This window comes from Mustela nigripes, chromosome 5 (genome assembly GCF_022355385.1).
Source record: "Mustela nigripes isolate SB6536 chromosome 5, MUSNIG.SB6536, whole genome shotgun sequence".
NCBI classification, from domain to species: Eukaryota; Metazoa; Chordata; class Mammalia; order Carnivora; family Mustelidae; genus Mustela; species Mustela nigripes.
In genome coordinates, this window is record NC_081561.1 from 149,672,988 (window position 1) to 149,685,346 (window position 12,359).

The 12,359-nt window shown below is 52.7% G+C and overlaps 1 protein-coding gene across 4 annotated transcripts in view; it reads left to right on the top strand.

Annotated features, from left to right (window-relative positions):
* Positions 1-127: 127 nt before the first annotated feature.
* Positions 128-12,359, top strand: part of FAM120B (family with sequence similarity 120 member B) — an 88,815-nt gene continuing 76,583 nt past the window's right edge. For 2 of the 4 annotated variants that reach the window (XM_059401475.1, XM_059401476.1), the window contains exon 1: positions 128-246. Coding sequence is in view for 1 of the 4 variants with exons in the window: in XM_059401472.1 (XP_059257455.1) it covers positions 11,043-12,359 (1,317 nt within the window). In the remaining 3 variants the exon portion in view is untranslated. Of the gene's footprint in view, positions 247-11,010 lie in introns of all 4 variants that reach the window. The other 2 variants (XM_059401472.1, XM_059401474.1) reach the window with 2 other exon arrangements.

The window sequence follows — 12,359 nt, forward strand, 5'->3', positions numbered from 1 at the left end:
AGCACGGAGCACCGCGCGGTTTCCGAGGCAACGGGCTTGGCGCCTGCGCAGCTCATTCCCGCGGCGCCCCGGGGCCGGACCTCGCAGGCCCCGCCCCTCCCCCCCCCCCCCCCCGGCGCGGGGCCGTCTCGCGAGCGGAAGCGCTCGGGGCGGAAGCGCTCGGGGCGGAAGCGGAAGTGCGCGGCTGGCAGCGGCTGGGCCGAGGGCGGCGCGGGCGCGTCCCTGGCTGTGCGGGCGCATCTCTAGGTAGGGCCGGGCCTGCGGGGCCAGCGCCGTCCGGACCGCTCGCGGCCTGTCGGGCTCGGCTCGCTGCGCCCGCGGTTCTGCGGCTCCGCGGTTCCGCCGTCGCGGGGCCCCCGGGTCCGAGCCCTCAGCGGCCCCGCCCGCCCGCAGCCCCGCGCCGGACCCCGGGGCGCTCGCCGCCCATCGGCCCCCCCGGCCGTCTCCGTCTCCGTCGCCGGCACCGCCCGGCCCGGCCGCCCGGCCCTGCGGCTCTGCGCCTTGCTTCCTCCTCTTCGGCGCCCGCCCGACCCTCCTCTCCCCGCAGGGATGGGCGCCGGCTCCGGGCGCGCCCTGCGGTGTCGTCCCGGGGCGGCCTCCGACCGCGCGCCCGCGGCGCAGAGCGGCGCTGTCCTGCCCGCGGCCGTGGGGCCCTTGCAGGGGCGAAGGCGGGCGGGCGGCCGCGCGGGCGGCCCGGGGAGTGTCTGTGCGGGACGCGTCCGCGCGGGAGGCCTTGGCGCGGGAAGCCGGGCCGGGGGCCGCTCCTCCGAGGGGACCGCGGGGACCGTGGGCGCGGGCGCCCGGGGGGGTGGGGGAGGCACGCGCGCTCCGAGAGGGCCTGGCGGGAAGCCCTGGGGAGTTCGGGGCGAGGGGGCCGCGGAGGGTCGCCCGGCGGCTGTGGGTGAGCGTCCTGCGCCGGGAGCGGAGGAGACGCCTGGGGCCGAGAACCCGAGGACGGCCGTGCGGAGCGGTTGGCGGGGAGGGCAGGAGCCCGTGGTCCCGGGAATGGCGCCCAGATGCTGGGCTGGTTCCGAGGGACGCCGGGGAGCAGGTCCGCGACCTCGGGCTCCTGTCCGTTCCCGGAGCCGAGCGGTGCGCAGCGGCAGCCGGGCTCCTGCCGTGGCCGCCTCCTGTGTTCTCGCGGCCCGACCGCTGCCTCCGCTCGGGGCCTGCCCGGTGTGGCGACCGTCTCGGACCCGCACAGCCTCGCCCGCGCTGTGTGTGGCCGCTTCCTCCCCGCCCGGAGCGCTGCCGCCCGGAGCGCTGCCGCCGCGGCTCCCGGCCCGGCCCGCGGTCCCCGGCGCCTCGGAAGGCCCCTTCTGCCCCCGGCGAGTTGAGTCTGCGGAAAGCACCGACGCGACCCCGGCTGCGCCCCGCCCCGGCCCGCTCGCCCTCCCGTCCACGCTCCTCCACCACCTCACCGCCGCCTTCCTTGCTGTCATCCCGGCCGGGCGGCCGTCCAGACCCGCGGAGACCCGGTCCCTCCTGGCCTCGGGTTTCTCCTCTGTTAGACGGACCAGAGGCCGGCGGTGACCTCGAGGGCACCTGTGCTTTTCCGTATGCGGAGGTTCTGCCCCGTCCCTGAGCCTGACTCAGGGTGTGGGTGATGAGGTGGACTTACTGTAAAGCTAATGAGGATCGGGCGTCCGGTGCCCTCTCATGAGCCCCTTCCAAGGCACCGGGAAAGGCCTCAGGAGTCTCGTGTCGACAATTTAGTCTTTTCCAAGACGCACGATCCCGTTTGTGTAGATTGCAGGCCCTGCACTTGAATCCTTATGAAACTAGCCCTTAGCTCCTCCTGCTGCCCTGGGGTCCGGTGCTGTGTGTGCTCCTTCCTGAGGCTTGGGCGGGGGAGAGGACCCAGTGCAGAGGACCCGACCCCTGCTGTAGCCTGGCTTGAGTTTGCTCTGGGAGGAGATGCGGGAGACCCAGCTCGGTGCATCTGGCAGCAGTGCCGGTACTGGCGGACCTCACTGCTGGGTGCCCGCCTCTTTCAAGAAGAGGTTAACCGTAAAAGGGGAACGTCCAGCTAATCGAGGTCTTATAGAAGCTGGAGCTGTTGGCAAATCAGGAATTCACTGTGTGCTTGCTTTTCTTGGTTTGAAGATGAGGCAGTCCTGGTGCTATCAGTTATTTTTATAAAGCTTTATAGCTAGCCTAAATAACTTTATTCTCATTTGCTTTTAGATGTCTGTAAGGTGTTCTGTTGGAAAAATTTTCAGAGACTAAAAACATGTTACTTAAGGTTTAAGTTATTTATATAAAATATGATATTATTAAAGGATTTTGTAGTAGTAGTTCAAAATCTACCAAACTGAGAGGTAAATCATTATTTAAGTTTTACCAAAAAGGGAATCAATGATCTACAAAGAGATTAAATGATTTGTCTTCGGTCAAACCGTAAATCAGAGCCATTGCCAACCAAAACCAACCAGCTCCTGAGCACCCTTTTCCTTATAAACAAATTTTACTCAAAATGTGGGAATCCGTTGCTTTTATTATAGAATGTTTGCTGTAGCGTGGACTCCGTTACTAGGCCCGTCAGCATGCCTGTCTAGCTGTGGACTCCCACGTGTGCACGCAGAGTGCCCTGAGCATGCAGCCGTGTACTGTTCTGTTCGTGCTGCAGCCCCGAGGGTGGTGAGTTATTGTAAAGTCATTTGCTAGTTAAACTGCTGCCAGCCAGGGTAAGAGAGAAGTAAGCCTTTTTGAAACAGCAGAGTCTCCTGCATAGTTTTGGAGCTTTGCCCATTAAGCACCAAAATCTTCCATCTAGGATGGCGGTCTTTCTAAAATATGTTATTTCCCTGCTTAATAGAATGTGCAGGATGTGGTATAAGCTTTCTTTAATGATCTCATGTAAACATTTTACACAGAATTTGTTGTGATGTAAATATTGTAGGACTTGTTGAGGCAGGGACAGCTGTTGCCCTGTTACTTGTTTGGAGTTTTTGTGTCTTTTAGGTCTTCTTAGTTTCCCTGTTAATGTCAGCTCCTAGCAGTGTCAGCTACTGTCGGTACCCACGTGCTGCCTCAGACGCCTTTCCGTATTTTTCTCTACTGTGGACGTAGGAGCTCATCGTCAGACTGAGTAGAAAAGCGTCCGTAATAAATAAGAGCCTGGAGAGGTGTCCTATGAGTAAATTGTTTTAGCTTTGACTAAATTTGAATGAATTTAAATTGCATTCTTATCCTGAAATGTGGATTAAAGCATAAATTTTTACAGGCGTACATGAGTCTTTATTTATGTTCAGTGAGTGGCACTGGTTTTCACATTATGTGTCATTGTTCTTTAAGGGGTTTTGCAGAGCTTCAGAGGGTTAGGGAAGGGCCCAGTGTTCTCGGTTGTCCCCTCAGTCCTGACGATTCTGTGAGTGGCCTTGTGACTGGGAGAGCCTTCAGGAAGGAGAGCTCTCTGGACTGAGGACAGTTCTGCCATGAGTGATTTGGTCATTCCAGCACTGGAGCCAGCAGCAACCAGATCACTCAGATGGGGTGGTTAGGTGGGGGTGTGGCCTAGTGAAAGATGCACAAGCTTTGGAAGCCGGTGGGTTCAAATGTGGGCTTTGCTGTTAGTGTCTGTAACCTCAGGCAGGTGCCCTAACATAGCCCGCACTGCTGGCTGCTGCCCAGCACCAGCTCTTTGGTCTTTGCTGGTACCGCATGGCACGCCTTCCATGAGTCTGACAAACTGAGCATGGCCCAGTGGGACTAGAGATGGCTGGTGTGGGGCTTGTAGAGTAAGTGTACAATATGGTGCATTTTTGACACATGTACACACTGTTGGACTTTCTTTTCTGCTGGGCCCTGTGCCTTTTAGTCTCACTCTCAGGGCTCATTTCTTAGTCAGGGACTTTGTCTGGTCCGTTGCTGTGTCCATAGCTGCTAGCACAGGGCCGGAGCGATTTCCTGAGCAAATACAAGAGTTTAGAACTCTGGTCTTTGGTAAGGGTGTGAGGGCCGGAAGAGGGTCTCTGCCTCCTTTTTCTTTGCAAAAAGAATTAGGACCACATCCCTTAGAGTTCTTCCAAAGTAGGTGTTTGGGTATTGGGCAGCCAGAACATGCAGAGTCTACCAGAGCCCCTAATTGATCTTCAGTCTTGCCTCTCTCCATCTTTCCTTCAGGGAGTCAGGGCAGTGTTTCTAAGTAGGATTTGCTTTACAGCCTTGACCAATATCTGATTTCCCCTGGGGTCAAGTCCAGGTACAGGTGTCTGGCCCGGTTTGCAGCCTCGTCTCCTCGGTCTTCTTCCTGTACATCAGAGTTCTGGCCATACTGAGAGTTGGTGTGTGTGGTTTTTTTTTTTTTTTCCTCTTCTTGTCCTGAAGCATTTATAATAAAATATACATTTATAATATAAATAAAGTCCCAGGTTAAACTACTTAGCAGGACAGGTATTTTAAGTACCTTAGAAACCTCCATTTAGGGGCGCCTGGGTGGCTCAGTGGTTGAGCCGCTGCCTTCAGCTCAGGTCATGATCTCAGGTCCTGGGCTCAAGCCCCACATCAGGCTCTCTGCTCAGCAGGGAGCCTGCTTCCTCCTCTCTCTCTGCCTGCCTCTCTGCCTACTTGTGATCTCTGTCTGTCAAATAAATAAATAAAATCTTTAAAAAAAAAAAAAAGAAACCTCCATTTACTGATAGAAAAAGGTATCACAAAATTTACAAAAAGATACGTTAAAAAAAATCTTCATTCCTTAGGACTCCTGGCCTCCCGTCTTCTGCCGGCTCCTCCTGGCTCTGGCCGCGCCTGCCCTTCCTGCCTTCTGTCAGGCTCCCCAGTGCCCTTGCTCAGGATAGCTATTGTGGATCCTGGATCTGGGTTGGGTCTCCCTGCTGAGCATCCCCGCCCCCAGCTACAGCTCTGCCCAGCTGATTTGTTGTGGGTTGAATGTTTTCCTGTTGGAGTGTGAGTTGCTGGAGGGCAGGGCCCTCCTGTCTTGGTCATAGCTAGTGCTGCTTTGGTAAGTGACTAAAGGTACGTGCTAAAGGTGTAAACCAGATTCACGTTCACACAAGATCACCTGGTGGAGCAGAGTATTAATGATACCCCGTGGAAGCAAAAGGACTGCCGTGTGTGCTCTTTGACTCAGCAATTCTCAAGATTTGTCCCAAGGAAATGCTCAGGATGTACTCAAAGCTTCATATACAGAGATGGGATACACACTTACGGCACTGAGCATCCATTAAAAATAGCACTAGAGGAGAACATTAACACGGTGATTTGGGAATATATTCATGATAAGACACAAAAGTAGATTACGGAAGGACAAGAGTATCCGATTTTTAAAAGAAAATAATAATAAAGGCTGGAAATATGAACTCTAAAATTGTTGTAGTCGTTAATCTTTGGAAGATGAGATTATAGGCAGTTTTTTTTTTTTAATTTTATTTATTTATTTGACAGAGAGAGAGATCACAAGTAAGCAGAGAGGCAGGCAGAGAGAGAGGAGGAACCAGGCTCCCCGCTGAGCAGAGAGCCCGATGTGGGGCTCGATCCCAGGACCCTGAGATCATGACCTGAGCCAAAGGCAGAGGCTTTAACCCACTGAGCCACCCAAGTGCCCCTATAGGCAGTTTTTTTTCTTCCTTTGTGCTGTCTCTGAATTTTCTGCAGAGCTAGCTGCTTTTAAAATGAGAAATTTTTGTAAATAAATACATTCGTGATTTACTAAAGTAAACTATCTTGAAAAATTATAAATACAGTAAAACCTCACTAAAACTTGCAAGGCTTTGTTTTAAATTCTGACTGGTGCTGGGCTGATTTTACTAAGCTTTAGGCAACTGATGGTATGTTTTATGAATAAATTGGTAATATAAGTGAAATTGCATCAGAGTTTATGAAGTAGCTTTTATAATCCTCCTTATAGATATGAAGAATGAAGCTTATAGAATAAAGTAACGTGCTTGGAGTTTTACTGCTATTTAGTGGACGTTAGAATTTGAACTTCTAGAGCCTTCCCTTTTATCAGCTGTACTGTACTGCCTACTTGCTGTCACTTCTCCTTAGGATGCTGCTAAGAGTTAGGGTCATTCTACCAAGTCCTGAGTGTCTACCTCAGCCTTGCCCCTGTGTTCTGAGTCTTGGCATGTGGCCATAGCCTGACTGTGCTGGAGGGTCCTCCAGGACATCCCGAGTCTGGACGCCTGTACCTAGACACACAGTGTCTGTCATAATAACTAGAGGCCTTCCATTCATTTGACTAAGCTTCTTAGAGATGCAGTGTTGAAGAAGAAATACTCTGACACTGGCTAAAACAGTAAGGACTTTATTTAAGGCTGTTGTGCTAGGGGAGAGAGAACTAGGACTCAGCTTGGAAGGCAGCAAACACCTGGGGATGTGCGGCCAGCAGAGGGAAGGGCTCCAGAGAACTGGGGGGAATGAAGCCTTTGATCCCATCTCGAGGGTGACCGTCTATCAAGAGTAGGGTTTTTCTCCAGACAGACTCAGTAGTGCTCATGCTGAAACTGGATTCAGCCACGATGTACATGGGAGCCCAAAGTTGAGACCTAGTTGAGAGGAGGGCCCTGAGGAGCCTGATTGAAATCTGGTCCTGGAGAGCCTCTGGTCAGTAGTTTAATGAGCCCAGGGTGGTGGTCCTCTGAAGCATGGAGACCACCGCAGTTGGCAGCCCCTCTCAGCTTACTCATTTACCTGGTTTGTGCACTCATTAATACTCAGTAAACACGGAGCTAACGTGGTCCCTTATGCTGGTATGGGGTAAGCATTCATTTTGGGGGAGTTTTTAGTCCCCGGTCTTGCCTTGCTGTGTTGAAGGGGTCCCCTGCGTTTCTGTTTCTGGAGAGGTTAGAGGGAGACAGGGAAGAAGGGCAGACCTCAGGTGCCCCACAAGCCACGTGCGGCCCTCCCTGAGCGCCTGGGCCTAGCCAGCGCATTACCAGCGGAAGAAACATAGTCTGAGACGTGGAGATGAAGCCAGGGAAAAGGACTGCGTGTTTCTTGTGTTGTCACCGCCACATGGGTCACTGTTCGGCACAGTCACCCCACACTGTGCTGTCTTCTGACCGAAGGTGGCTCCGGGACTCGGTGGCTTACTCTGGACTGGGGCCCAGGCACTGATGTTGCATGCTGGTTTGTAGCCTTGCGTCTTGTAGAGATACAAATTATTTCTCTCTGATAAACCCAAAGGTTTTGATTTCATTGCTCTGTAGGACTTGAACCTGATTTGTCTCCAAATGAAAATAGTTTATTTCCGTCGACTGCAGCTCTTCAGTGACGTCTGAACTAGCTTCCCAACTTGGGGGCTCACTCATTAATGGATGTGTGCTCGGGTTGTCTTCCAGCCTTGGAGAACTGCGTTTAATGCTGCCGGCTGCTGGGTGTGCTCTAAGGTGGGCACCAGTTTGCTTCTGGTCGTCCTGCAGACCCTGCTGTCTGCGTAGGCGGTGTGTCTGTCATCTGTCTGTCCGTCCGTGCCCCCTTCCATCTGTGGGCTGGCCCTGAGTCCGTTTGTCCCCATGTCCTGAGGGACTCGGCCCTTTCCATCGGTGGCGGACAGGTTGGTATGTCTCAGTGGACAGACTGTGAATAAGGGGGCTTCTGGCCTCTTTTCCTCATCTGCCTCATTTTCTGGTAACCTGGGATGTTGGGCTCGGTGCCCCTGCGTGGAAGGAAGCTGTTCCGAGGGGTGAGGCCCCTTGCAGCGGGCCTGCCGGCCCCTCCTTTATAAGCGTCCCTGGGCTGCAGCTTTGCTTCCCGAACCAGCCTGTTAACTCCTTGAGGCCAGTGACTCTGCTTCTGCTCTTCCTTTGCCTACGGTCAGAGTCTGTAACCTACTGGTTCTTTGTTTCTCTTTGTGCGCCTGCCCTTCGATGCCTCTGTGTACTCGTTCATCCACAGGCAGGGGCTGGGCTTGCCGTGCCGGACGCCGTGCTGGGTACTGGGGGTGTGACAGAGCGATGTCGTTGGCCTCGAGGAGGCCACGTTAATGGAGGTGATTCCCGGTTTGCCTTTTGGGCAGTAAGACTCCTCCCGAGTGAGCCATCTGTCTGCTTTCTAAACAACATTTATTCAAATAACGAAGACTGTATATGCGTGTGTATACACATACGTATTGGCAATGATCTTTAAAACTGCCTCTAAGGAATGAAAAACCTCCGTGGGGTCGACCCTCCGGCAGTGCAGAAGTTAGGGGCATTGACCCTTTCACACAGCCAAAAATCCTTCTGACCCTGCCGAACTTCACTGATGGCCAACCGTGGAGGAGAGGCCTTGTTGATAACGGGCAGTGAGCACAGGGTGTGTGTGACGTGTACTGTGTACCGTATTCTTACAGAAAAGTCAGGAGGAGGAGAGAAAACAGTATTAACAGCATAAGGAAGGGGTAGTACATTTACAGGACTGGACTGTTTTATTGAAAAAATCCAGGTATAAGTGGACCCCCTCAGTTCAAACCCATGTTGTTCAAGGGTTAACTCTGTATGCTCTGAGCAATATTTAAAGAAATTCTTGAAAGGTAATATCCAAAGAACTTATTTTTTTGGGCATTTCTTGTCCCGCCACACTAAGTGCATTGAGGGGCACTGAGCTCTGCGCGCCGCGACACCGGAAGGCAGCACCCAGTGTCCCACGTTCCCAGGTCTTGGCTTACCCCCATTTTTTTTTTTTTGTAAATGCCATAGAGGAGCACATTGTAACGTAACATTCCTGCAGTAATTTGTGATTCAGAATGTGAGAAATCGGCAGTGTGAAAGAGGAAAACCCAGTACATGTTTGATCACAATAGTGAGCTTTTCACCGCTGGGTGGGAAAGGAGAGAAGCATTTGAATAAGATCGAAGCAGAGGCTGAGCCTGACTTCTCCCAAAATAAAGAGGAGAGTGTTTTGAGCAACTCAGTGTTGTCACTTGCAGTTTTAGGAGAAAAATGCTTGAAACAAAAATCCCTTTTTCTTGGTGAGGGAAGGCAGCCAACCCAAATGTGGCAGAGCTGCCACGCAAACTGGAGCCCCTGTCCGGGGGAGCAGGGACTGAAGGCAGGTTCTGTTTCGTTTCAGCCTGAGCTTCACGTGTGTCTTGAGCTGCCAGTGACTAACGAGGAGGTGGCCCTGGCCACCGGTGGGCTCGGTGGGCAGGTCTCCCCAGGCGCTGCGCTCCGGGGAACGTGGAGCGGCCACTCTGGGCCCGCGGGAGGGGCGGAGACCCCTCTGGCCACGGGGGGGGGGCATCCGAGTCCGAGCCACGTGCCACCTGGCCGGTCATCGTGGGCCAACCCCGCTGTTCTGCAGCCAGCCACGGAGTAACGGCCGAGGGCTTGTGCACCCTGAGCATGGTTTTTAATTAGCTCGGCGCACCCTGCTCTGTGCTGTTCGTTCTCTTTCCAAACCTGCGCCGAAGTACTGCGTTGGAATCTCCTGAGAAAAACCAGCCTGGCTTGGCTTCAGAAACAACAGTGTAAGCTTGTGAGCAGGGTCCGTACCCAGAGGCCCAGACTGTAGCACTGCCTCAGCATCGAAGTAATCTGGTAGAAGTCCGGTTTCTGCTTCAAAAACTCACACCTGGGGAATGTTCCCAGGGTAGAAGCTTGGCTGGGGAGAGCTCTCCGGTGGTTTGGGGTCTGTGGACGCGTGTGTTCCGCTGCGTTTCATAAGCTAACAAGAGAGGTTTCGCCAGAGGTCAGCGCACATGTGTGACATCTATGTCCACTCCATGCTTACATATGTTAGTATTAATGGCAATTAAACAGATAACTTTTCAAATTTTTTTAGGGGCCAGTGTCTGTGAACAAGCAGTAAGTTCTTAAAAAGAGAGTCCCGTGTGAGGGTCCCTTTTCTCAATGTCGTCGATTATTTGCAGTTTCTTCGTTTGTGAGCTGCAGCTGATCGTCTTAGGCCTGTCAGAGTTGTTTCAGAGCCTGGAGATTCTGTGACTGGAGTGCGCGGTGCTGTGCGGCGGGAAGCGTGCGCACCGTGAGGCCAGAGTCGTCTCTCACGGGTGTGTGTTGGCGGCTGATGGCTGTCGCCCTCAGTCCCACGCCTGGAGAGGCTCCCTCTGTTCCGCCGGAGCTGTCTGCGCAGTAAGGACTTTGTGTCCGTTTCATCCGCGGCCGCGCGGCCCTGATGAGTCTTAAAACCAAAGTGAAAATCACAGGCCGTTAGGATCAAAGACGTCGTCATGGAATTTTTTATGACCAGTGACATTAAGATACTCTGCTTTGGTTTTCTCTAGAGTTTGAGCTCCAACTCGGAACCACCGTGTTTCTGTGCTTCAGAGCGAGCGGTTTTCCGTTCAAAGTCCCTCACCAACTCAGATGTTACAGAAATTTGGCATTGTGAATTTTTATCTTTTTCTTTTTGAGAGCGTCATTCAGGTATACTTGATAGACAGTAAAATGTGCTTTGTTTCAGTGTTCAGTTAGACAAGATTTAGCGTGTGTTCGCCTGTCAAACCATTACCACAGGTGAGGTAGTGAACATATCCGTCACCCGAAGTTTCCATTGTGTGCGTCGCTCCTTCCTGCCTGCCCCATGCCGGGCCAGCACCACCAGCTCTCTGTGCTGCAGCCCCACTCTCAGTGAACTCGAATTTCGTACAGACGGGTCCTCCGGTATGTACACCCTTGGTCTAGCTTTCTTCACTCAGCAAAATTATTCTGAGAAACATGGATATTGTGTGTGTCTGTATATGTTTTAGGTTTTCAGAATTAACTCTAGTCTTGAGTTCTTAGATGGGAAACACTACTTCTTTGAAAACCATTGCCTTGTTTTTAGTTTGGTTGAGAAATCCCTTGAATGAGGGCCTTCATGCAAATCTTGGCGCGTTGCTGCGCTGTGTGGCCCTGGTGAAGGCAGCCCTGCTGACTCCTGCTTGGGTAAAGAGCCTCTTCCTCTTTAGTGAGAGCTTCAGGCTCCTGACAGGTGTGTCATGTTCCGTATCTTGTTAGTGCTGGAGTGCTTCGCAGCTGGAGAGTGAGTATTGGATGTTGTCTTGTGTTTGCTTGAAAGGGGTCATATGTCCAGTGGTCATCCATAATTACTTATTTTCCTTTCCAGATCCTTTCCGGGAGCTTTCCGGGAGTTCAGTTATGGGCGTGAGAGGTTTGCAGGGGTTTGTGGGCAGTACCTGCCCACACATCTGTACAGTGGTGGATTTCCGAGAGCTGGCAGAACGCCACCGAAGCGAGCACCCTGGGAGCACTCCTACCATCGTGGTCGACGCCATGTGTTGTCTCAGATACTGGTATACTCCCGAGTCTTGGATCTGCGGTGGCCAGTGGCGGGAATACTTTTCTGCTTTGCGGGATTTTGTTAAGACTTTCACAACTGTTGGCATCAAGCTGGTGTTCTTCTTTGACGGCATGGTGGAGCAGGAGAAGAGAGATGAGTGGGTGAAACGGAGACTCAAGAACAATAAGGAGATCTCCAGGATCTTCCAGTATATCAAGTCACACAGGGAGCAGCCCGGCAGAAATATGTTCTTCATCCCGTCGGGGCTGGCCATCTTCACACGATTCGCTCTGAAGACCCTGGGTCAGGAAACCCTGTGTTCCGTACAGGAGGCTGATTATGAGGTGGCCTCTTATGGCCTCCAGAATAACTGTCTTGGGATTCTTGGAGAAGATACTGACTACTTAATTTATGATACTTGTCCCTACTTTTCAATTGGTGACCTCTGCCTGGAGAGTCTTAGTACTGTCATGCTTTGTAGAGAGAAGCTCTGTGAGAGTCTGGCTATCAGCCTAGCAGACCTTCCTCTTCTGGCCTGCCTACTTGGCAATGACATAATCCCAGAGGGCATGTTTGAGAGCTTTCGGTACAAATGCTTGTCTTCGTACACTTCTCTCAAGGAGAACTTTGACAAAAAGGGTAACGTTATTTTAGCTGTAGCAGACCATATCTCTAAAGTTCTTCACTTGCATCAGGGTGAGAAAAAGCTGGAAGAGATGTTACCTTTGGGACCAAACAAAGCTCTCTTTTATAAGGGTGTGGCATCCTATCTTTTGCCAGGACAGAAATCTCCATGGTTTTTCCAAAAACCCAAGGGTTTAATAACTTTACCCAAGCAGGTGGTATTCATGAGTTCAGACTCTGAACCCAAGCAAGGAGTTCCCATGTGTGCGGACCCCGAACCCAAGCAAGGAGTTCCCATGTGTGTGGACCCCGAACCCAAGCAAGGAGTTCCCATGTGTGTGGACCCTGAACCCAAGCAAGGAGTTCCCATGGGTGCGGACCCCGACCCCAAGGATGGAGTTCCCATGTGTGCGGATCCCGAACCCAAGCAAGGAGTTCCCATGTGTGCGGACCCCGAACCCAAGCAAGGAGTTCCCATGTGTGCGGACCCCGAACCCAAGCAAGGAGTTCCCATGGGTGCGGACCCCGAACCCAAGCAAGGAGTTCCCATG